Below are 20,264 nucleotides of genomic sequence, written 5' to 3' on the forward strand. Positions count from 1 at the left end.
GTGCTGTATCGTGGTACACCTCTCATTCTTCTCCTTTGCACAACATTGACCTCTGGTTGACATTCTAGGCGACGGTGACTACATCTATCTGGGATCAAATAATCAGCAGTACATTGTTTTTCAACTTTATGACATGGCGCATGGTCCCTGCGATGCCACAGTTGGTCATTGTTGGATGTCACAGCCAAGAGCAGTATGTCTAGAAGAGCCCTGCTTGGGCACCACAGAATGGATATTCTGACTCGGCGATATTATTATCATCCTTCTAACGTATCCAGGCTATTCACTCTGCATATATGCGGAACCAATGAATGACAATGACCATCTTTTGTGCCACTCTTGATATGTGAATGCCCACTATCTATTTCCTGAACAGTTTCCACATACGTAGATCTGATTTGGGTCATTGCCAAGGTACTGAATGTTATATAGACTCCAGAACCTTCTGGGTGCACAGTTTCCTCTCTGGAGAGCTCAAGACGGTGGCAACTTCTGTTCAGGACAACAACCTACCTTCTACCTCACCTCTATGCTTAGGAATGGAGTTACGTGACCAAATGTGTCAAGATGTTTTCGTTGGGTATTGCAGAGAGCTGGTCTATGGAGTCACGGGCAGCATGAAAAGTGGATTTTTCAGAAGGGAATATAATCCTTCCAATGGTTTCGTTGTGGAGATACCACAGCAATGACTCAAAGCACCTGTATGCCTTTTCAAATCCTTTCATTGCTCTGTGTTCATGTCCCATACGTTGCTAGGTCCTTGGGAATGGCGATCAATTTGGTACTGTGCCCGCCAAAGAACCGAGGGCATCCTACTTATGGATTGCACATACAATGGCGAACACTCAGATTTTGTTTGCATCATCATCGATGTATTGAGTGTTACCTAGATTCCTAATCTCGTCAGCCATTTGGATGGCTGTAGGTTCCGCTCCATAATGGCATACTCTAGTAAAGTGGATGTTCCTTTTGGCGACCATATATGCAGTCAGGCATGGAAAGCTCTGCAGGCAAAAATGATGACACTTGGCTGCAATTTGTGGAAGGGGCATAGTGCCGTTGACATCAATCTGGCTGTGCAAGGATCCCGCCCGTTCGAAGATCATGTGTCTCTTTTATTCGTGGGATGGGAGCTTTCTAGTAAGTAGTCAGAATCTGATATAAATTGCGAATCTAATATATCACTATTCAGGATAGACGTGCCTATTGTCTTTGATAGTTGGAACCCGTTCCCTGGAAATGAACCTTTGAATGCGGATTGATGCCTACACTGAGGTCAAGCATAGCTTCATCAGCTGAGGAAATTTCCATTTCCATTAGTCACCGTCTCTATCACCCCGCTCTCCAATTCACATATGAGTGATGACTGGTGATAGTTCTGTCAAGGAGCTTTGATCCTTTTCTCAATTCAATGCACCACCAGGCAAAAATAGGTTCTCTGCTCTTATTATTGCAAGAGTTCTTGTGGTCGACAGAACCATGATGCCTTCCACGTGTCTCTTGTGCAAATATCTCACACTCGACTTCACAATCGGACGAGATAAAGCTCCAAGGTTTCTGTTTTCCAGACAGCCGGCACGAGGTTCACAGAACTTGGTCAACTCACTGTGAAAATTGGCTATCGTGGAATCATCCCTGTGGTGTCCGGGAGCATCCCGGTTGTCAAGATGGCTGGTTCCCCCTTTCCCCCAGCAATGTCATTCTGTTTAACCTCGGTATTCGAAGACATCCATTCAATCAAATTTATGCGGTACCAATACATTCACATGCGCTGATCTGCCTACCTTACCAGTTCCCTTCCTGGAAGCTATCGGCCAGATTTATTGTTGTTTTATGTCCCAACTTTCCCCTTTCCTCATAGGTGTTCATTCGTACTCGGCAAGGAGAAAACACTTCAGGGAAGTGAAACCCAGGTAACATCACTCACTCTGAAGACAGCACAGCCCATCACAGTGACTGTTTCACAGGGAATCCATGGTCAGCCTTTGACGAAGGCAGGAGCTATCCCATGGGGACGGCGGAGAGCTTGGGATCTTTGCTTAGACCTCCGTATGTTTGCATCCAAGGCTTGATATGAATCATCAGCTTAGTCCGTGACGGTCAGCTATTGATCTCTTGGTGGAACATGCGTGTTCTAAGCAGAGTATAAAATGCGATGTTTTCGTTTCTCTCCACCGTCCTCAGATACCATGTGCGTCATTGGACGATGCTGCTTCTGCTCGGCGACTATCTTCAAGAAGCTTTGTTTTTGCAACCAAGTCTTGGACGATATTGCCATGCTTTGTTCAAGCTGCCAAAGTTGTTCGTGATGCTCCCCCGCAACCCCAGTGTCATGGTCTAGGTATGACAGGTATTGCTGTAAATGAGGCGGTACTGACACTCAGGAAAGTCTTAATACTGAAGGTGGCCTTACAGCAGCTCTTGGAAGCGAAACTACCAAGCTGCTGATCATGGGATCGGGGTACAAGAACCGCACATGTCCCATCTTCACACCCGAGACCATCAACCACATGTCTGAGGCAAGTAAGCCCATATTCCAACCAGCCCTTGAAACTTATTCTGGAGCACCTGCACGCATAGCATGCCCAGTCTATCCCAAGTCTTTTACTGTCCTGTAGAATCTGAGGTTCACTATCTCGCTGCAGACCATCGTGGTATGTCATCAGTTCACGAGTGTAAAGACTTCCTCACACTTATACAGTACATATTTCTCACAAAGCCAAACCTTATATGTCTACATCAACATGATAGTTTTCCATACTACTTCTTGAATGTTTAGAGGTGGAGCGATAGCCCTTTTGCAACATAATTTGCTGTGCACTCTCGCCTGCTTCGATAACTTATTGAAACTCTCCGTGTCACAGTCAAGGGATAAGGCTAGCACCATGACTCCACCTCCCTCAACCAGGACAAAACCTCCCTCCCTGCTCACTGAAAGAATTACAGGAGAACCCAGGACATGCGATGCGGCCAGAAAACTTAAAATCCAGATGATTTTCAATGTCTCAACAGTGACCTAAGCCAAAAACAGTACCAGTCATTGCTCGTCCATCAAAAGTCCTTATTTCTGACACCGCCTATAACATAAGTCTCCACAACAGACATCTAATGTCGTTCCGTGGCCTTTTCCGCCTATGCCTCCATGCACAACGAGAGGCTGCACAGAAACTGAGCCTGCACATCATTTTCCTCCCCTGCGGTAGATAGGTAGGTAGGTAGCATTACACGGCAGTGTCCACACAGTGAACACCGGTTCCAGACATTACGTACACAGTCACGGCAGTACGTACTAGTAGAATTTAAGAATTCCAAAACTTCGGGACGTTCTTATAATATGAATATGGCTAGACGCTATACGTTGATGCGTAAGCATTTACAGTGCCATTTTGGATGCCACAAAGCTGTTTCTCATTTTCAGCCGGCCAATCAGACTGAACGTCTGTTTAGCTTTTGAGCCCCCGAAAGTGACCTTTTCTTGGTCGAGCTCATGCTGTGAAATGTGCCCCATTCTTTCTCGTAGCTCCAGACAGAAGGCGCGTACTCCACAACCCATACCTTTTTGTCAAACAGTCAAATCACTGCTTGCTATTTTGTTCTTATCCCCACTGTGGAGGCGTTGAACCGGCTGATAGGCTCACTCAGGAGATTGTCATGAAAGATGTATCTGAAGGACAAACCAGGGAAAAAACCATGGTTTAATCAAGGTTTGCTGCCTTGGCAAAAGCCCCATCTCACTTTGTGACTGTCTGTAGGATGACACTAGAGTGACCTACAAGTTGGGTGCGATCCACGTGAACAAGCAACGTCCTTCTTGGCCTTCGTCAATGATCTCATATCGACCACCATTTTGTAGCAAGGCACACTAGTTACGTTCTGACTTGCATTGATGGGGTAGGTGGCCGTTCCGTTAGGAGCACTTCACGACATCTATTAACTGTGGTCTGTCACATTCTAGTCATCCTCCACAAGACCGGGACCTGGGTATGAAATTCCGGACTAAAGATTGGTCTCATATGCTCCCATACTACGAACGCTAATGCTCGCTCTTGTGGGTTCCCCACTGTCCATATTACATGATTGGTACACCAATACTATGCGCAATGCGTGTATCACACCGTCCCCTCCCCATCATGTCATCTCCATCTGGGTCCAAATTCTCACCTCGCCACATCTGAAAAGCCTCTTTGTGTGCTGCAAGACGTTGCATACAGCCCTGAGAGCGTTTGCTTTGATGGATGGCTTGCAGATTACCCGGATGACACACGATTCGACACTTTGGCGGCTGTGGACTAGATCCTCGCCAGGAGTTCGTACCTGGAAGTGTTCATGGTCTTCTGAGGCCTCTGCCCCAGGTGCCAATGACCAAGGGGTGAGCATGTCAAAATAACTAGCCAGACGGACGGCCTTGGCTCAGGTCCTCGTTTTATGCCGACCCTTCACGTCTCCATGCTCTCCAGACCTCGAACACCCTCAGAACACTGTCTTCCTGCATGTCGGTATCTCTAGCTGCTCTATGAGCACTGGGATGAGACACCAGGACTGTGGGTGGTATACTTCACCCCATCTATAGGGCTCTGAGAGGTGACCTTACTCAAGCTTGTGCGCTGAGTAGGTCCCCTCCCCTCGACTGGGCGACTCCAAGCTTGTGCGCTGGGTCACTCCAAGTGGTTGTACAGTGTTCAGGTTCAATTGACTGTTGCTGAGTTAATTTTCTTGACTTGCGATACTCATGGGATGGCTGTCTGGATATTATGCCAGACGAGAAGGTTGAGGCTACGACTGGGGATACATCATGTACTTTTTAACAGGAGATAACATCCTTTCTGTTTTTCTTCTGCTCTATAGTCCTTCCATCTGATGATTCATTATTTAAGGTTCATGGATAGGGGGAACTGTACAGTTCTTCAGGTTGTTGGGCTGTTGCTTTAGTCGTCATCTTGACGCAATGACTCACGTGAGGTTTGTTTTCAGACCACCCGCAAACCTCGTGGCAATCTTGTTCTGCCAAGCACTAACGTTGATGGGAGAGACCATCCTACGCGGACTGCAAGTTTATCTTGACACTTTTGGGCCGTAGACCTCACGTAACAGTTTCGCAATGAACATCCTGAAGTCTACAGACCAAATGTATGTGTTTTGGGAAGCTGCTGTGTCCCCTGCCACTCCTTGGCCAGATACTAGAATGGATGAACCAGCATAAATATCTCGGAGTTCATGTTACCTCCTACCAGGATGACAGTTTCTCTGACCATTTTGATCATAACTTATAACGTGGTGAAAGTGGCATCGGAAGTTGATCGGAAGTCACTAACGTCACTATCAAGGTTCATGCTCTTGAACTTGGACATATTTCTCTGCACCGTAAATCGTTGACTTGGAGGAACGATTCCGACCTACTGCTGAGGCTGGGTTGGTAGGGGTAGGAAGTACTACTGGAACAAGTAGAGCACAAACCGAGGAAGTCACTGTGATACACCCAGGCATGAGCAGTGTGACATCATAATCATCGTACTTATCTATAGCAGATCTCACGGCGTTGACGCTGGTGCTGAGAGGCCGTACCTTGCGAGGACGTGACTGTATCAGTGAGGCCCAACGTTCGTTCGGTACCGTAGCGTAGTGGATTAGGTAGGTAATGCACGCGTAGTACGGACTCTGGTTAGTTTCCTTCTTAGGGACAGTGATCAGAATAAAAACTCCATCCATCCATATGGATCTATCCGCAAACAGAGGCGTGCATTGCTTTGTCAAGCGCTCGGAGAATACAAAATTGTTTCATAACCTCTAAATTATAAATTAGGGTCGGTATGACCGGGTATACCTGCGTTCGGCTTGGTACAATACGGCTACCCTTATCATAAGGCACAAGTCTGAAATCTTGAAAGGGAGTAAATGCTTATGAAGACACGAGTAATCAGAACTCAAATTCTTCGAGCCAACTGGATTCTATAATATTTTCCTCCTCGCAGAAGGACGGGCCTGAACGATGTTCGGGTATGCTGCCATGGGGCATCCTAGGAGAAGAAGTATCGTGAGGCATACTGGGAACTGGGTATAGGGATCTAGGAGAAAGGGCCGACTCTGAGTTGATGATCATACGAGGACATGGGTAGTACCTGAGGAAGGGGTTGCACTGGTTCAGCACAATCTTACACCGTCGTGTCCAGATAGTCTTGTCTCGTCCGGGCAAATATTCTTCGTCATATGCGGCGTCCAATGATGGTTCGCTAGATCTCTTCCTGCGCTTTTCCCGCCTTTTTGATACAACCGAAGGACTCGCCGAGAATGCGATCAAAGGCATTTCTGGTGCAGAAATGACGTTGATGAGGCGGTATTCGCATGGTCGATATCGGATGCTAGTGGCAGGTCTCGCGTTGATGCGCTCGAAAAGTAATTCAGCCTGCCTCCAGTGCGACCGCTGCGCTTGTTTCAGCTGTTGTTTATCGTGTATGGTCCGGTCATAGATGAAAACGTTCGGGCTGAACCATCTTTTGAGAGCCATGTCGACGAACCTGACCTTATCGTCGACTATTAAAACAGCAGACGGATCCATGTCGTGACCTTCAAGAAGGTAGATGTGACGCTTCTGCATTTTTCGAAAAGCGCTGTAAATCTACGTGGGGTCAGAAATGCGAAGCAATCTCAGATCAGCACGTACTAAGGTGCGGTCTTCATACGATACCATTCGTGCTCCATCTTCTACACATTTGACTACTCCAATCATACGGCCATCACGAGCCAGACATGCCAAAACTGGAGTAGTCAAATCCAGCGGTTCTAGGTCTCGACACGCGTCTATCATACATTGCAAGGCCAATGACGATGTGAGGTTGTAAGCGTATTCTACTTCTGTGAAGTATATTATGAGTACATCTCCACGAGCGTCTATCACGGTAGTAATACCCACCGACTGGCCTGACCCCGTTCAACAATGCACGCTTCCAGCCGACCTGAAACCATTCGGTCACTTGGAGCTGGCTTTCTTCGATGCAAGGATATCCGGCCAAATATGGAATTTGAAGGAGTCTTTGCTCCTGAGGAATAAGGCGAGCATGGGCGTCCCATGCAATATACAACGTTGCTTGGCGGATATCGTCAAAATCGATAGAATTGAGAAGTGATTCCTACGAACGTAACATTAAGTCTGCTCTGGAGGGCTGAAGAAGCTAAGACACATACAATCAATTCTAGCTCCTTCAAGAGGCCCTCACGCTCTTTGAGAGGAGGTCCCCAGATAATAACTTCATGGTTATTTCTGAGGAGTTGAAACATGGTTCTGCCAGTTCCTGACGCTTCGTAGTGGTCCTGATAGAAGCTGACCTGATCTATGGCGGAGCATAAGCGTTCTGACATCAGTAGCATCAATGAATAGGTAGACTGACCGCGAACAACGATTGCATTCGAGGGAATCGAACGAAGAGTCCCGCCCGGCTCAAAGCAAGTATCATGAATGACATCGTCATAGAGATTTTGCTGGGGATGAAAGTGGCCGGCCATGTCGTCGTCTGTGAGGAGGAGAAAGACGAAGTAGGCGCCCATGCTGCAGACCCCCGCCGTATCGCAGGCATCCAAAACGAATACGAACTCAGTGGATACGTGACGGCTTATCCTATCCAGGTAACGTCTGGCTTAAAATAACACAATGTGCAGGTGGGCGCGGTGGCGGCTAGATATAATAATTGACGAAGTGAGGCAATACCTTCCATTTTTCTGACGGCTGTTATTTTGTATAAGCGCCATATCGTCAGATGATATTAGAAGCGTTTGATGAGCAGGACCGAGAAATTGTGAATGAAACAACATACTGTTTTGTCGTAGCTTTCCACTGCTGGCTTGTCCGAACTTGTGTTCGGATGATTCAAAATAGGCACCGCTACCCGCTACAAGCATTGACAGGGTAGATGCGGATAAGAAAGGATACGCGCCACCATAGGCTTGGATACAGTATGTCCCCGGAATCATATAAGCCATCGTGTTAGGACATAAGTGCTGAACAGGTCACAAGGCGGCAAACAGAGCTTCTAGTAGGGCTTCGCACCGTTACCGTATAGTACGGTTATACGGGTGCCGTCATACGGGTACCGTACCCGTTCCGTCTGGCAAAATACTTTGCCCAGACACGGACGGTATACGGATATCCCGTCGCCCGTTAACAACCGTATAAAGACGGCCGTTATACGGCACTCGACGGCCGTGTAGGTTGTTTAAAAATAACCCTCATCAGATCACGGTGTATATGTGTTTACCATGTGCTCAACATCGTACCACGATGCACTGGCACTGCGATCTCTTCAACGCTACAGCCAGCTCTTGTTTCGCTCACTCACATAAAGCTCTCATTCTTATGGCAGGCACAAATACTTGTTCTTCCCTACTTCTGCTGCCTCTGCCCTACTCCTGTTTCATCCCTTTACTCTCCGCTCATATTTCAAAATACATTGCCCACGGGTGGCCGGTGCATCTGTCAAATATGGCTCAATTTTAACCCAGAGGAGTTTATAAAATAGTACTTTTTTTTCGCAGATTTACCACCCCATTCTGAGCATCATGGCAGATCAGTGCGCCCTCGCCGCTGATGGAAACTTGAAATCCCCTTCGAAAATCAACTTTTATCACGATGTGGACGACGATGTGCCAATGGCAGGACCTGAAGCTGCCTCCAAGCCCCAAGCATCAGGTACGTATCATTCAATGTCTCTCATGCTTTGACTAGTCATTGATCTTGAACAGAACCTCTTGGCCGTGGACAACGTACCGGAAAGGCAGGCCGGATGAAAGACGCTCTTGAGGCTGAGAAGCTGGATGAATACGGGGTCTCCATCAAGCCTGTAGTATTGATGTTGGTCAAGCACTGCCTACATCTAGCTCATACAGCTGTCAATGAACTCTTAGATAGTGCTGTCAAACTGTAAGTGTACTTTCTGTACGAGTAATACATTTCCCTACTACCTTACGGCCGTATTGACGACCGTCACGGCCGTCTATATACCCGTACCGTACCGTCAACCTAGTTCTAAGAGTCTTGACGGTACGGTATACGGACCAGCCGTCGCCCGTCACTGTACCGTGGCTATACGGCCGTATACCGTCGACGGTACGGTGCGAAGCCCTAGCTTCTAGTACCGTTGTTATCAGGGGTTGATGTACTACGGAGCGGGTACTGGTTGATGCATTCCATATCAGTGCCTGAATGTTATCGTGTCGACTTCGAGATTTCTCTGGAGACGCATAAGTATATTTCCTTAGAGTAGGATGTCTGTATGTGGATACCCACGATACCAAGATCGATAAATATTCAATAAAGCATAAGAGTGCCCTCTGCTATCGGAGGTTCATCAGTGACAGTTTCTGTTAAAACGAAGCGACATTAAAACAACATACTAGAGCACAGTGGAGAGCATCACGGAAACGTCTGCCACTCGGATATAGCATTCAAACAAATTTGCATGCGAAGGTCGAAGTAAATAAACGGAGGAAGATCTGGGGTACGGAGTCAGCATTTCGCCAGAAGCCGACATAATGCCTAAAGCTATGTGCTTACAGATGCTCTCTGCAACGCTCGTACACTCCCGGGGAGTAATGGGCCTGGAGCGAGCGAAATTCAACACCACTAAAAATCCTTCTACATTCTGTGCGGACTCATAGGATCGTGACTGTGGGCAGAGCTGATATGTCAATAAATGAAGCGGTGGTAGCGAAAGAATGTCGCCAAAAGCAGGCTGAGCATGTGAATGGATGAGGTACTTATAACTATCGAGTGCATGTAAGTTTGGGTTCAAGCTGTGATCATTGCCTGCGGAACAATTAGAACTTGAAACCACTAAGTAACTAGACTTACCACTCTGTCACTCTTCTGAAGTCCGATGAAATTGTCGTCTTGAATTTGCGCGACAACAAAAGCCAGATAGGGAAATCAGAGTGTTCTCACGTCGAAAGCGATGCCACGAAACTTTACCAGTACAAGAACCTGGAATGAAGTAGGGGATTAAAAATACCCGGAAAAATCGGACACATGCGCACCAAAACTTCCCAAAGATAAAACTGTCTGAAAGGCCCAAATGAGAGGAATTAATGTATCAATATAAGTCACCGGTCCAGAGGGGTGTTGCAAGGTCATGTTGGAACTTGGAAGTTGTCGTCTTGGCCAATGGGTATAAGGAAGGAGATCGAAGAGGCGATAATTTGTAACTGATTGACGAGTCCCAGTCCTTCAGATGAGAGTATTGGCGCCTGGTCCAGATGAGAACTCGCACCAAAAAGCATGAATGCACTCGGTGTTCGGTACACAGCTGATTAGAAGTGTCTATTGAAGAGGAGCACATCATTCAGCGCGCCTATTGTCGCTGAGGCTTGCACCTCGGGTTCGTCAAGCAGGAGGCTACCACGTCGCCGTGGGCCCCTGCTTGTTCCTTCTCATTTTAAGGCGCTACGCTGCCTTCGTAATTTCTTTCAACCGCCTCTCCATAATGCACTGTCTTCATCAGTACTCCCAGTAGTACTGCTATGTTCCAAGGATCAGCTTCGCGTACACTTCTTTGATGAGATGAAACCTCGAGTCTCGACGAGGGAGTCTGTTTAGAACGTCGCGCGCAGGGAGACAGGATGAAAAAAAAAGGAATGAATTCCACTGCTTATTCATTAGTGATTTCATTGATTATCCTTGCTAGTCCGCGATATCGATAAGGAAGCGTTGCCAACAGCCAAACCTTCTCGTCAACAACAAGTCAACAAGGTCTTAGTGAAGCGGGGAAAAACATCGGCCAAAGGCCACATAAATCCTTCGGGGAAGTTGGAAAATTTCCTGGGAAGAGTAGAGACAGTTCTAATGTCCTTGTATTTAAGTCAATGTTAGAATGAAAGATATCGCAACGCACCTGAGCGCATTTGACACGGTGCCAGACACCTGGGTTGTTGTAACAAGCTCCACGCCAGCTATTTCCGGGAAAAAGAACGACTTTGTCTTTACATCTGTCGTCGCCCAGTGACCTGGATAACAAGAAACTTAGGAGACGTTGGGTACTTGGAAGTTGTGAATGAACGAGAAGTCAAGCAACCGGTAAGAGAGAACCCGAACCAGGTAAGCTGGCATCGACGGCAAACGCCGAGGAAAAACCTAACTCCGAGTCCACGCTGTCTCAATGCCAGCTTTTAAACACGTACCTGCATCTGCTGTTGCTCTAAGATGGTGTACGACAATAACGCAGTCATAGGTATGCACAGCTAGGTCATCTCGAAGACTGCTGATCGACTTAGCTGTGAAGAGAAAGAAAAGGTCGGATTCCGCCTACTCGAGACTCGGGAGTAGGTCCTTATGGGTCCGACGTCCTTGCGTCTGAGCTGATGTCCCTGTATAATTTCTCCAGATAATATTTGGTAACCGGCCAGGGTCCCAGGCCAAGGCACCCATCTGGTTGATCACATCAAGGACATATTAGCGTTCCCATGTCTCCATGTCACTGGCCCTGGCCCGATTAACATATCATTACGCCCCTCCGCCAAGTATAATCGTCAAGAGTGCGATTTATGTACGCATACTGTACAACTGAACAGTAAATTAGACCCTCGCCGACCTATTGCAAAACCGTCCGATGGAGTACACGAAGAATAATCGATAAGGATCGCAAGAAAGCAATAATAAAACAGAATACATTTTTAAACACAAGAGATCTCGAAATCTAAGGGCGCAATGTTAAGTAAATGTGTAGAGGATTCTCATGCGCACTCATAACACTAAGCCTAGGTGTCGAACGGATGACTTGCATCGGACGCGAATCAACCGCGACGACAACCTGGTTTCATGGACAAGGGAGACTGCTGAAAGACGCGCTAGTCAAGCTTTTTACAAGCCGTGTAGGAATGGCTTTTATATGGGAAAGCGAAGTGAGTTGAAGGAAGGAAAAGAAATAGAGAAAAATTATTTCAAATAGAACGTCAGAATTATGACGTCTACGCCATCGTGATGACAGAAACTTCGTCGACGTGAATAACTAAAATGAAGAGGACAATAGGCAGGCAGATGTAATGGCCTACTCGCTAGGAATAGATGATGATGAAGCCAAGGAATGCAGCGGCGGGACGGAAGCTTGCTGACTGTAAGATAGAAATAACAGAGATGGTATGAGCATATCCATATGCTCGAAGTTCGTGGCGCTGTCGGCACGACTTAGAAGTCTACAAATGTTATCCTATGTATTCGGGCACTAATAGTAAGACAAGAACATGCATCTCAAATGGATTCTACAGCTGTTTAGAGCTACCCCAAGCCAAACCTGTTATATGTGGGAGGAAGAAATGAGAATAGGTAGAGGGTGGTGCACCCAAAAAAAAACTTGCCTTAAACCGCCGCAGGGTTACGAAGGATCTTGCGTCGCAGAGCTGGATGGGTCTCGCCTAACCCTGAGGTTGTGCCTATAGATGGCTCATCGATATCTCCCAAAAGTAGAGTGTGCGTGCGGACTAGCTTCTCGTCATGCCCCCAAGAAAACTCACAACCAATGTGGTTGTCGAAGGTCTTGACGACGGCGGCGTCGGAGAGTAACACGTGGATCCATCCTCGGTACTGCTGGCAGCTCGAGCAGAGTATCAAGGCGTTGTCCACCACCTTGAGGCATAGGCAACCCTCCGAAGATGTTTCCCGAGCAAAAAGAGCACCTAGCAGTGATACACATGAGAATGGTTGGATAATGAGAGATATGGGTACATACCTGAGCATTCAGCTTTTATATCTCTCTTGAATCGAGTCACCGGTCACATCGTCATAAAATGCCGCAAATTTCGTTCCATTCCGCCCGACCCCAGCACGCCGACATCGCCATCACCACCAGACGAACGATAACCGACTACGGTGAGAATCGATTTTTGGTCGGCCGAAAGACATAACGCTTTCCTAAGATATGTCTGGAACATCCGCACCCATATGACTCGACTGTTGGCTGGTATCTACTGTGTCGAAACGATCGCTGATAGTTTTCGTAGAATCGACTGAGTCTTGTTCGGCCAAAGGCAGAAGCAGTTTACAACACTGTGTATGCGGGCTCTAAGTATCTAGGTGAGACTATCGAAGAAGATGCGAAAACTCACCTTCGGGGCGATGCTCAGTTATCTATCTAGATCTTGGTATGGGGCCGACCCGCTTGGTTGCCTACGGCCGGTAATGAGACCCAGGATACCCAAGCTGTGCGCGGTATGGGCAAAGGGTACGAAACGTAGGAACGCCGCGACACAATAGGCGATTTGCTTCTGAGTCGACGTGAGCCGGATCCTTCACTTGGCCAGCCGCACCACGGGACTAGGCAGAACGCGTCGATACAAGGCCTGCGTTCACCGGTGGCCGAGGAAGGTAAATGGTAGTAGCATGAACATCTCATTGCACCGGTAAAGAGACTCTGGTATCTATGGGAGTCGCGTGTCGACGAGTATTGGTGTTCAAGAAAACGGCTTGTAATTACAGAAGCAGTGACGTGGATCTAGGGCAAGGGTCTAGGATATCGGGAGAATCGGACACAAACAACATCGTAAGAAGGCGAAAACATTTAATAACTTGCAAAAAGGATGCTCAGTGTCGTCCGGTGCCTTTCAGCGCGCTTCTTAGAGAGTCCAATTCATTGTGGTGCCAACAATCACTTGATCAGAAAAAAGCAGGTCTCTGCAACCACGCAGACATCGATGCATTGCGTAAGCTTGACTTGTACAGGGATATGATAGGCCGACTTTTCATGATGTCTTGCCTGCAGAGCGAATTCGAATGAATTCACTAGTGTATAATTAATATCATCATGCTCACTTTCAAACAAGATCGTTGGGAGGTCGGATTGACATGCGTTCACCGTCGTCTTCATGTCATGGCCATCCTGACTGACCTACGCCATCGGGTAACGTAGATAATTCCGCCTGTTCCCATCCTCTGGAGAACGAGAGAATAGCTATTTGACTGGAGTATGAGCAAAGGACAACCATCAGGTGGAGCATGCGGTAGGAGGACCGAAGTGAGCAATAGAGAGCTAATGATGTGTAGGTGTCAGAAAGAAGGAAAGAGAAAAAGGCAAATTCCGCACGAAAACTGAATCCATGCATCATTATGCTGCCTCCGAGGTCCGATTTGCCAGGACCTGACAGGACTGAGGAGCCGGAATGAAGCAACTTGGAGACCATGTTGAGGTCGGAGCTTGCATGTAGGTTCCCAAGACGATGGAATTTCTTTTGTATCGCTGGTTCCAAGCTACAACTTCCTTGCCGTCGTCCAAAAGAGAAAAAGGGTCGCTTTCATAGGTAAACCGTTACCTATCAGCCTGCGATGTTCAGCATCGCTAAAACAGCGAAAATGAAAACACGCACGGAACAGCCTCATTTTCATCCAAATACCCACTTCATGTAGTACGAAATGCCGCCCATCTTGAGTATAATCCCGTCAAGCGTAAAGGGACATTATGGTGGTATTGGAGAGAGTGACGGACTCGGAATTCCCGCAGTTTGCCGGTTGTCCCGGACAGCAACTGCCGCCGCTCCATTCACGAATCTTGCACCGTTTAAACGCCAACGCGGGGGCAACCACCAACAAAGCAAGGTCTGCTATCCTTACAATTGCAATTCCGTAAGCTTGCTTTTGTGCTTTATTCAGCGTATATCTGACCTTTTTTGATGATAATGGCAGTTATATCTGAAAGTTAAATCTATCAGACTCGGACCCGGTTGTCTCCTAATTTCAACGGATTTTATATGTCGGAAATCCCCACAGAGATCATGGAGCAGATAATCGACGAGCTCAGCGATGACAGGGAAGCACTTGTTGCTTCTCTATCTGTCTCCCGAGCATTCCACAGTCGAGCTCGGTACCATCTCTTCCAAACGGTCCGCCTCGAAACGGAATCAGATTTTAATCAGTTTAATTCCCTCTGCGACATCTCGCCAGTAATTTCGAGTCTGGTACAGTCGCTCAAGATCTTTTCTCGCAGCACGGTACCCCAGCTACCCTCCCTTCCTAACGTTACCTCACTGCACATCAGAGGGCATCTCGATGATGTATGGCAGACTAACTTTCTCTCGACTACTGTCCTTATGTTCGAGGATATTGTGTTCTCCACTGCGATGAGCTTTCGCACATGGATATGCGCATATTCGCACCTCACCTCCTTGTCCTTGATCTCTGTTATAATCCATCATCCCGCGGTGGTCGGCGCCTATGCGCTGGCACAAGGTCCTCCTTTGGAATTTCTTTCGATTGCATACGTTAACTACAGCGTATACAAGGCCTTTCTAGGAAGCACGAGCAAAGCGATCAGTCGGTTTGCTCTCCACGGGTTACGTAAAATCCAGCACAAGACCGTGTTCGCATATGATGCTGCTGGAATACATAAAATCCTCGCCGTCACCTGTAGTACGATTCAAGAGCTCGACATGAGGGTACATGTGTTCGGTAAATTCTAAATACTCATGAGCTCGTTTAAACCACTAACTCTTGGTTATTAGACCCTCGGCCGCTGTTCAACGAAGTCCTAGATATCTCACAGGTACCAACGGTCAACTATCGAGTGTCCGGCGTCTCCAAGATCCCTTTCACCAACAACATCCGTTGGCTTTCCTACTGCACTGATGAAAATGACCGTCCTGCATCTATGGAGAGACTCGTTATTCACTTGGACCTGCCGGGTTTCCTAGACAGGTTGACTTTCACTGAATGTCTGGAGCCGCTGGACGCCATACTCACCGATCCTCGGTATTGTATGCTCAAGGTGGTTCAATTTATCTTGGGGGGAAAGGAGAGGCGCTTGGAACATGGGCTCCAGGCCTATCGAGATGATATCTCAATGGCTTTACCCAAATTACATGCCGCTGGACGACTGGTAGTAGAGGATGAAGCAGCATGAAGGACATCTCTATTTTCTCCATTCTGGACATATCTCACGGATCAACATCGAGACGGATAATTTGTGTCCCTCGTCGCGTTATCCATCCTTTCCTGTATGCTGTGGGGAGCTGAGCTAGCGGTGTCTAGTGCTCGGGCTTGAGAAAATAAGCCAGCACTTTGCACGGATGGAAATGCTCGTTGGATATTTAGCGGGGTCGGGCGATCGCGACTAGTTCATATATTCTGCTCATGTAGGTTCTCGGTACGCGTACCTGGTCGTCCTGAAATGTTACTATCAATCGCATAAAATGCCAGGTTCCACAGTGAAAATGATGTTCTTCGACTAGTCTCCAATAAATATCAATACAGTCAGTCAAATCGGCATATATCCCCTGGACATTAACAGCGTACAAATCATCACAAGTGTGCTTCTCATCCTTTGGTCTGCGACCAGGCTAGCCCTTGTTTATAGCTTTCAAATGGGCCTGGCAGTCTGACGCTATTGAGAAAAGGTAGTCTTCGATTATTGTGGCTGGAGTACGCGCAATCTACTTACTTGAACCGCCTCAGCACGTTCTATAACATCATTATTTATGTTCTAACTAAGGATAACCAAGGCGTGGTTTTAGCATCTTTGTTAGAAACGTGGCTGTTCTTTTCATTAATGTGGCCATGAGTAAGTTGAGTTTGGGCGGCTTTGGCGAATTTATATTTCCAGGATAGAGATGTCGGGCGCGCTCCGCGGTGTGAGATATGAGTAGTACCGAGGAACAGACTCCAGAGCAGAGCGAGAGCAAAGAATGAATACGCCTTATGACCACGATAGCAATATAGCAACGCTCGGTGTTTGACTTAGCTGGGGGTATTGGGGTTCTGCACCGTCAAAAAAAGTGCCATGGACCGTACAATACCATGCTGGTGTGATTCCGATGCGAACGTGGACGTCCTACGGTTTTGTTATATTGGGGCAAGGACGAGGAGAAGATGAGTTCAAAGAATCAGTGCATTGAAATCAAGGTTTATGCGGCTACGTTCGATAATCTAATCAGATTCTCCGGCTAGCACTCTCCAGCGATCCCGAAGTTTCTTCAAAAGGGCTTCTAGATCATCATGACTATACCCGGCGCCAACTATCCCGTGAATACTGCTCCGAAAACTTTGCTAGAAATTATGTGAGGATGATAGTCAAATGCAATGACTCAGAATGTACCTTGAACCTATCCGAATGGCGATCCATCTTTTCAACAAGATCCCGCAAACCAATGAGGGGCTTCACCGTTTGATCAATGAAATGACTGAAGGATTTAAGTCGAGCCATGCTGTACTGGAGCTTCTGAGAGAAACCAAGTGTTTCAGCACAGTACTCCAAGCGAGTTTGTTCATCAGGAAGCAGCCGTGAAGCTTCGAGTGTGAAGCTCTTGAGCTCATCCAAGCCACCGTTCATCGACTCAGCCAGGAGCTTAGACGCATCAACTTCCTGCTTCAACACCTCGATCTTTTCATCGATAACATCACGAAACTGTTCTAGCCGCTCTTGCAGTTGTTCAAATGACGTTGAGGAAGGCCGACGCCAGAGCCCATACAGGAGAGGGTCGAGAGTCTCTAGCTTCGAAAGAACATATGGGACGTCAATAAGCTGACAACAGCAACAAGACACAAGAGGAGTACCTGGTCTTTATAAGTCATCAAGGTGTCCCACCCCGCGTCATTCACGGCATATAACTTCGAGCGAAACATGACGGCCTCATTTTTCGCTTGCTGGAATTCACTTGCAATCTTTGACCGAAGTGCTGGTGGAAGACGTTGATCAAAGCCAGCCTCAATAAAGAGTGCATCGAAGAGTTCCATTTCTACCTTGAGAACCTCGAAGACGACACCATTGGAAACGTTAGCGATGTGCAATTTCATTGTGAAAACGTCCTGTGTCTCCGTTTCAATAAGTGCAGTCATGGTGAGCGGGTGGTGGACCATGTTCTCGGATTGTTCATTAGGGAATGGTGCCGGAGAACAAATCCCAAGGCGGTGGCACTGCAAGGAACCAGGACCATCTGCCGAATGCGCCTTTCCTAACGAACTGAGGCCGCCCAAAGTAGTGTTAACAAGGAATGCGACTCCAGCACCCGTTGTCGAAAACGCTGCTCCAATGCCATTGCCAGTGCCAGATATTATGTCGCTGATAGGCTTTAGCAAACAGAATAGCAGTACTGACACGAGGCAGACGGAAAGAGAGCATATACAGACTGCTATCACAGATCCTCTGTCAACGATAACAGGGTCAGGCAGAGCACGAGTGAACTGGCAGTGGCTGGATGTGTGAGGGGAGTGCCGAGATGATTCCGTGGATTCAGATTGGCGCATGAGAGCTTGTTGTCAATGATGAAGTAGAAGGCCGTCAATGCCGACTTGGTCAAGACAGTTACCTCGCACCAGAGTCGTGTTTTATACCGTATTTGTAGAACACAGGGCCAGCGGGTTGTAGCGTCATGGCAATAGAAGAACAACAACAGATACAAGGTCGATACCTCTTGGGAAGTCGCTCCTACATTTCGAGGCGGAAGTAGTAGTAATAGTAGTCGCCGTACTGGCAAACGGTCCCTATCAAGGGACCAGGCAGAGTGCTATGTACTTGGTATACTCCACTCAGAAAGTTCTCCACGGAGTCGTCATGACGATAGCCGAAAGACAGGATCACGTGCGCGAAGTTCGACTTAAGTCTTCAACCATCACTGTCGACATTTCTTTCTGTGATTCCTTCGTAAGGAATCAAGCTTAACAGAGGTCCGTTTACTTTCTTCTGCCGTATGAAGTATGACCTATCCTCTATCTTGGAACTCTGTAGGTTTTTTAATGAACAGATTATTCAGTCTGCCTTCACTGGCTCAAATTCACCGCTTTGGAGCCTTTGTCATTCTCGGAGGGCTGGTGGCATGTTTCATGATAGTTCTTCTATGCATGCCACTATCCTCCTCTTCTTATTGCATCTCTGCCTCTCTACTGATCCGTAATCTTCTCACTGCGGATGCTCTCCCCTGGAATCGTGGCTCATCCTCCCCTCGGCCTACCTGTGCTTCTGAAAAGAACTGTCTTAATTCCACAACGTCAGCTGCCGTCATTAGCGTGCACCTCCAGCATACGCACTTTATGGTAGACTTGATCGAGGGGTCAGGTCTGCCTCCTGGGGCGTTCTTTGATATTGACGGATCGTATGTAGATTTTTCTTCCGTGTCGGCATTTGATGATCTAATTACGATCATAGCGTGTATTTTAATGCCTCAAGCTTTGCGCTTTTCTCCCCGGCCAATCATGCAAAATTTGAAGACAGCAAGGCCAAGTTCCTTACCGATCTTCATGTATTATGCAAATTTCGACTTGGAATACATGGCCAATATGCAAATTTCCTCTCAAGCACGTTCTTGCGGTATTTCTCGCCTCTGAGCATGTCCCCAGTCCTTAGTCCTGTGAGTAAATCTTCACCTTTGGGTCGCACATGAATACTCAGTACGAATGACGGTGATTGTCTCTCCAGTTTGAAGTTGCGATTGAACACCAGAAGACAGCGGTAGAACGTGAACGCTTCAATGGATATTCCACAAAAGCAATGCGTGATTATCATGCTATCGAGGTCGACCGCATTCTGAGCCGCTCGCTTGATCAATTTCTCACCGATCTCAGTGTCGCTTACCGTGACCTGGCGGCCGAAACTCCGCCCATCATCAGCTACTTTACCAACATTCACACCTATGGAGAGTCTGTTGCGAAAGAGCTGGACATCCAGATACTTCGAGCGGACGAAGCCTACCGGAACATTCCTTGGTGGGATTCTCGTCCAATTCTAAACCTTTTCGTTGAGGGCGCATTAAACATAAAACCACGACTTCCTATCCACAAATGAACATGATATTCGGATTCTTGCAGAACATGCTGCAATATTCTATGACCATTTAACAGTCTTCGAGCGCTATGCTCAATGGTATTCTAAATGTTTGACGAAGGTGAGAGTTCTGAAGCCCTTGCGCTTTCCCATCACATATCTTACTGTTACTAGACTAAACGAGCAGTACCATTAGAGCCGTCAGGCTTCCCCACCGCCGCAGAGCTTTGTAGCTCCTTGGAGCACCTCAGGGAACGCCTTGAATCCATCTTTGCTTGGGATGGCCGTAATACTCCCCCCCGCCGGGTGACAAATAGGCCTCCTGTTTCAATTTTCGACGATGATTGCACTGCAGAACTCTAGAAGGATATTCTAGCCTCGCAATGAATCAATTTCTTAAATTTTCATGTGTTTCTATCTTGTTATGACCTCCTCGTCGAGCTCATGAGTCTCCAGTATCATCGTACCAGCACCGAGACTCCTCTTACCACTAATGAGCTAGCCAAGTCAGTGCGAGATCTCCAGGCTCGGCTTGGTCCCTCTTCCTAT

At 47.4% G+C, this 20,264-nt stretch overlaps 5 protein-coding genes across 5 annotated transcripts; 2 read left to right on the top strand and 3 right to left on the bottom strand.

Moving 5' to 3' along the window:
• Nucleotides 1-5,854: 5,854 nt before the first annotated feature.
• EV420DRAFT_539018 (uncharacterized protein) lies at nt 5,855-7,780 on the bottom strand. Its single transcript, XM_060482502.1, has 5 exons — nt 7,383-7,780; nt 7,180-7,325; nt 6,908-7,124; nt 6,659-6,849; nt 5,855-6,613 (listed from the first exon to the last, which is right to left on the bottom strand). Exons 1-5 carry the CDS (start codon nt 7,537-7,539, stop codon nt 5,915-5,917), a joined length of 1,410 nt encoding a protein of 469 aa, XP_060329395.1. The 5' UTR covers nt 7,540-7,780; the 3' UTR covers nt 5,855-5,914.
• A 906-nt stretch (nt 7,781-8,686) lies between these two features.
• EV420DRAFT_539042 (uncharacterized protein) lies at nt 8,687-9,646 on the bottom strand. Its single transcript, XM_060482503.1, has 3 exons — nt 9,542-9,646; nt 9,382-9,480; nt 8,687-9,321 (listed from the first exon to the last, which is right to left on the bottom strand). The coding sequence occupies exons 2-3, from the start codon at nt 9,430-9,432 to the stop codon at nt 8,902-8,904; spliced, it is 471 nt and encodes a 156-aa protein (XP_060329396.1). The 5' UTR covers nt 9,433-9,480; nt 9,542-9,646; the 3' UTR covers nt 8,687-8,901.
• A 4,872-nt stretch (nt 9,647-14,518) lies between these two features.
• On the top strand, nt 14,519-16,227 carry EV420DRAFT_1748967 (uncharacterized protein). Its single transcript, XM_060480266.1, has 3 exons — nt 14,519-14,590; nt 14,651-15,412; nt 15,466-16,227. The coding sequence occupies exons 2-3, from the start codon at nt 14,716-14,718 to the stop codon at nt 15,861-15,863; spliced, it is 1,095 nt and encodes a 364-aa protein (XP_060329397.1). The 5' UTR covers nt 14,519-14,590; nt 14,651-14,715; the 3' UTR covers nt 15,864-16,227.
• A 537-nt stretch (nt 16,228-16,764) lies between these two features.
• On the bottom strand, nt 16,765-18,515 carry EV420DRAFT_539124 (uncharacterized protein). The gene is made up of 2 exons (XM_060482504.1): nt 17,513-18,515; nt 16,765-17,450 (listed from the first exon to the last, which is right to left on the bottom strand). Exons 1-2 carry the CDS (start codon nt 18,200-18,202, stop codon nt 17,013-17,015), a joined length of 1,128 nt encoding a protein of 375 aa, XP_060329398.1. The 5' UTR covers nt 18,203-18,515; the 3' UTR covers nt 16,765-17,012.
• Nucleotides 18,516-18,558: 43 nt separating this feature from the next.
• EV420DRAFT_539130 (uncharacterized protein) lies at nt 18,559-19,974 on the top strand. The gene is made up of 5 exons (XM_060482505.1): nt 18,559-18,622; nt 18,684-19,047; nt 19,101-19,302; nt 19,371-19,836; nt 19,890-19,974. Exons 2-4 carry the CDS (start codon nt 18,692-18,694, stop codon nt 19,734-19,736), a joined length of 924 nt encoding a protein of 307 aa, XP_060329399.1. The 5' UTR covers nt 18,559-18,622; nt 18,684-18,691; the 3' UTR covers nt 19,737-19,836; nt 19,890-19,974.
• The last annotated feature ends 290 nt before the right edge of the window (nt 19,975-20,264 follow it).

The sequence above is a fragment of the Desarmillaria tabescens genome, assembly GCF_030435595.1.
Source record: "Desarmillaria tabescens strain CCBAS 213 chromosome Unknown EV420scaffold_23, whole genome shotgun sequence".
Lineage (NCBI taxonomy): Eukaryota > Fungi > Basidiomycota > Agaricomycetes > Agaricales > Physalacriaceae > Desarmillaria > Desarmillaria tabescens.

Coding starts and splice junctions, on each gene's coding strand:
- EV420DRAFT_539018 (XM_060482502.1), bottom strand. CDS start 7,539: ATGGGCGCCTACTTCGTCTTTCTCCTCCTCACAGACGACGACATGGCC. Junction 7,326..7,382: donor GAATGCAATCGTTGTTCGCG/GTCAGTCTACCT, acceptor GCTCCGCCATAG/ATCAGGTCAGCTTCTATCAG. Junction 6,614..6,658: donor CGTATGAAGACCGCACCTTA/GTACGTGCTGAT, acceptor GACCCCACGTAG/ATTTACAGCGCTTTTCGAAA.
- EV420DRAFT_539042 (XM_060482503.1), bottom strand. CDS start 9,432: ATGCTATATCCGAGTGGCAGACGTTTCCGTGATGCTCTCCACTGTGCT. Junction 9,322..9,381: donor ATGCTCTCCACTGTGCTCTA/GTATGTTGTTTT, acceptor AACCTCCGATAG/CAGAGGGCACTCTTATGCTT.
- EV420DRAFT_1748967 (XM_060480266.1), top strand. CDS start 14,716: ATGTCGGAAATCCCCACAGAGATCATGGAGCAGATAATCGACGAGCTC. Junction 15,413..15,465: donor CATGAGGGTACATGTGTTCG/GTAAATTCTAAA, acceptor CTTGGTTATTAG/ACCCTCGGCCGCTGTTCAAC.
- EV420DRAFT_539124 (XM_060482504.1), bottom strand. CDS start 18,202: ATGCGCCAATCTGAATCCACGGAATCATCTCGGCACTCCCCTCACACA. Junction 17,451..17,512: donor TGATGACTTATAAAGACCAG/GTACTCCTCTTG, acceptor GTTCTTTCGAAG/CTAGAGACTCTCGACCCTCT.
- EV420DRAFT_539130 (XM_060482505.1), top strand. CDS start 18,692: ATGAACAGATTATTCAGTCTGCCTTCACTGGCTCAAATTCACCGCTTT. Junction 19,048..19,100: donor TTCTTTGATATTGACGGATC/GTATGTAGATTT, acceptor TTACGATCATAG/CGTGTATTTTAATGCCTCAA. Junction 19,303..19,370: donor TGTCCCCAGTCCTTAGTCCT/GTGAGTAAATCT, acceptor TTGTCTCTCCAG/TTTGAAGTTGCGATTGAACA.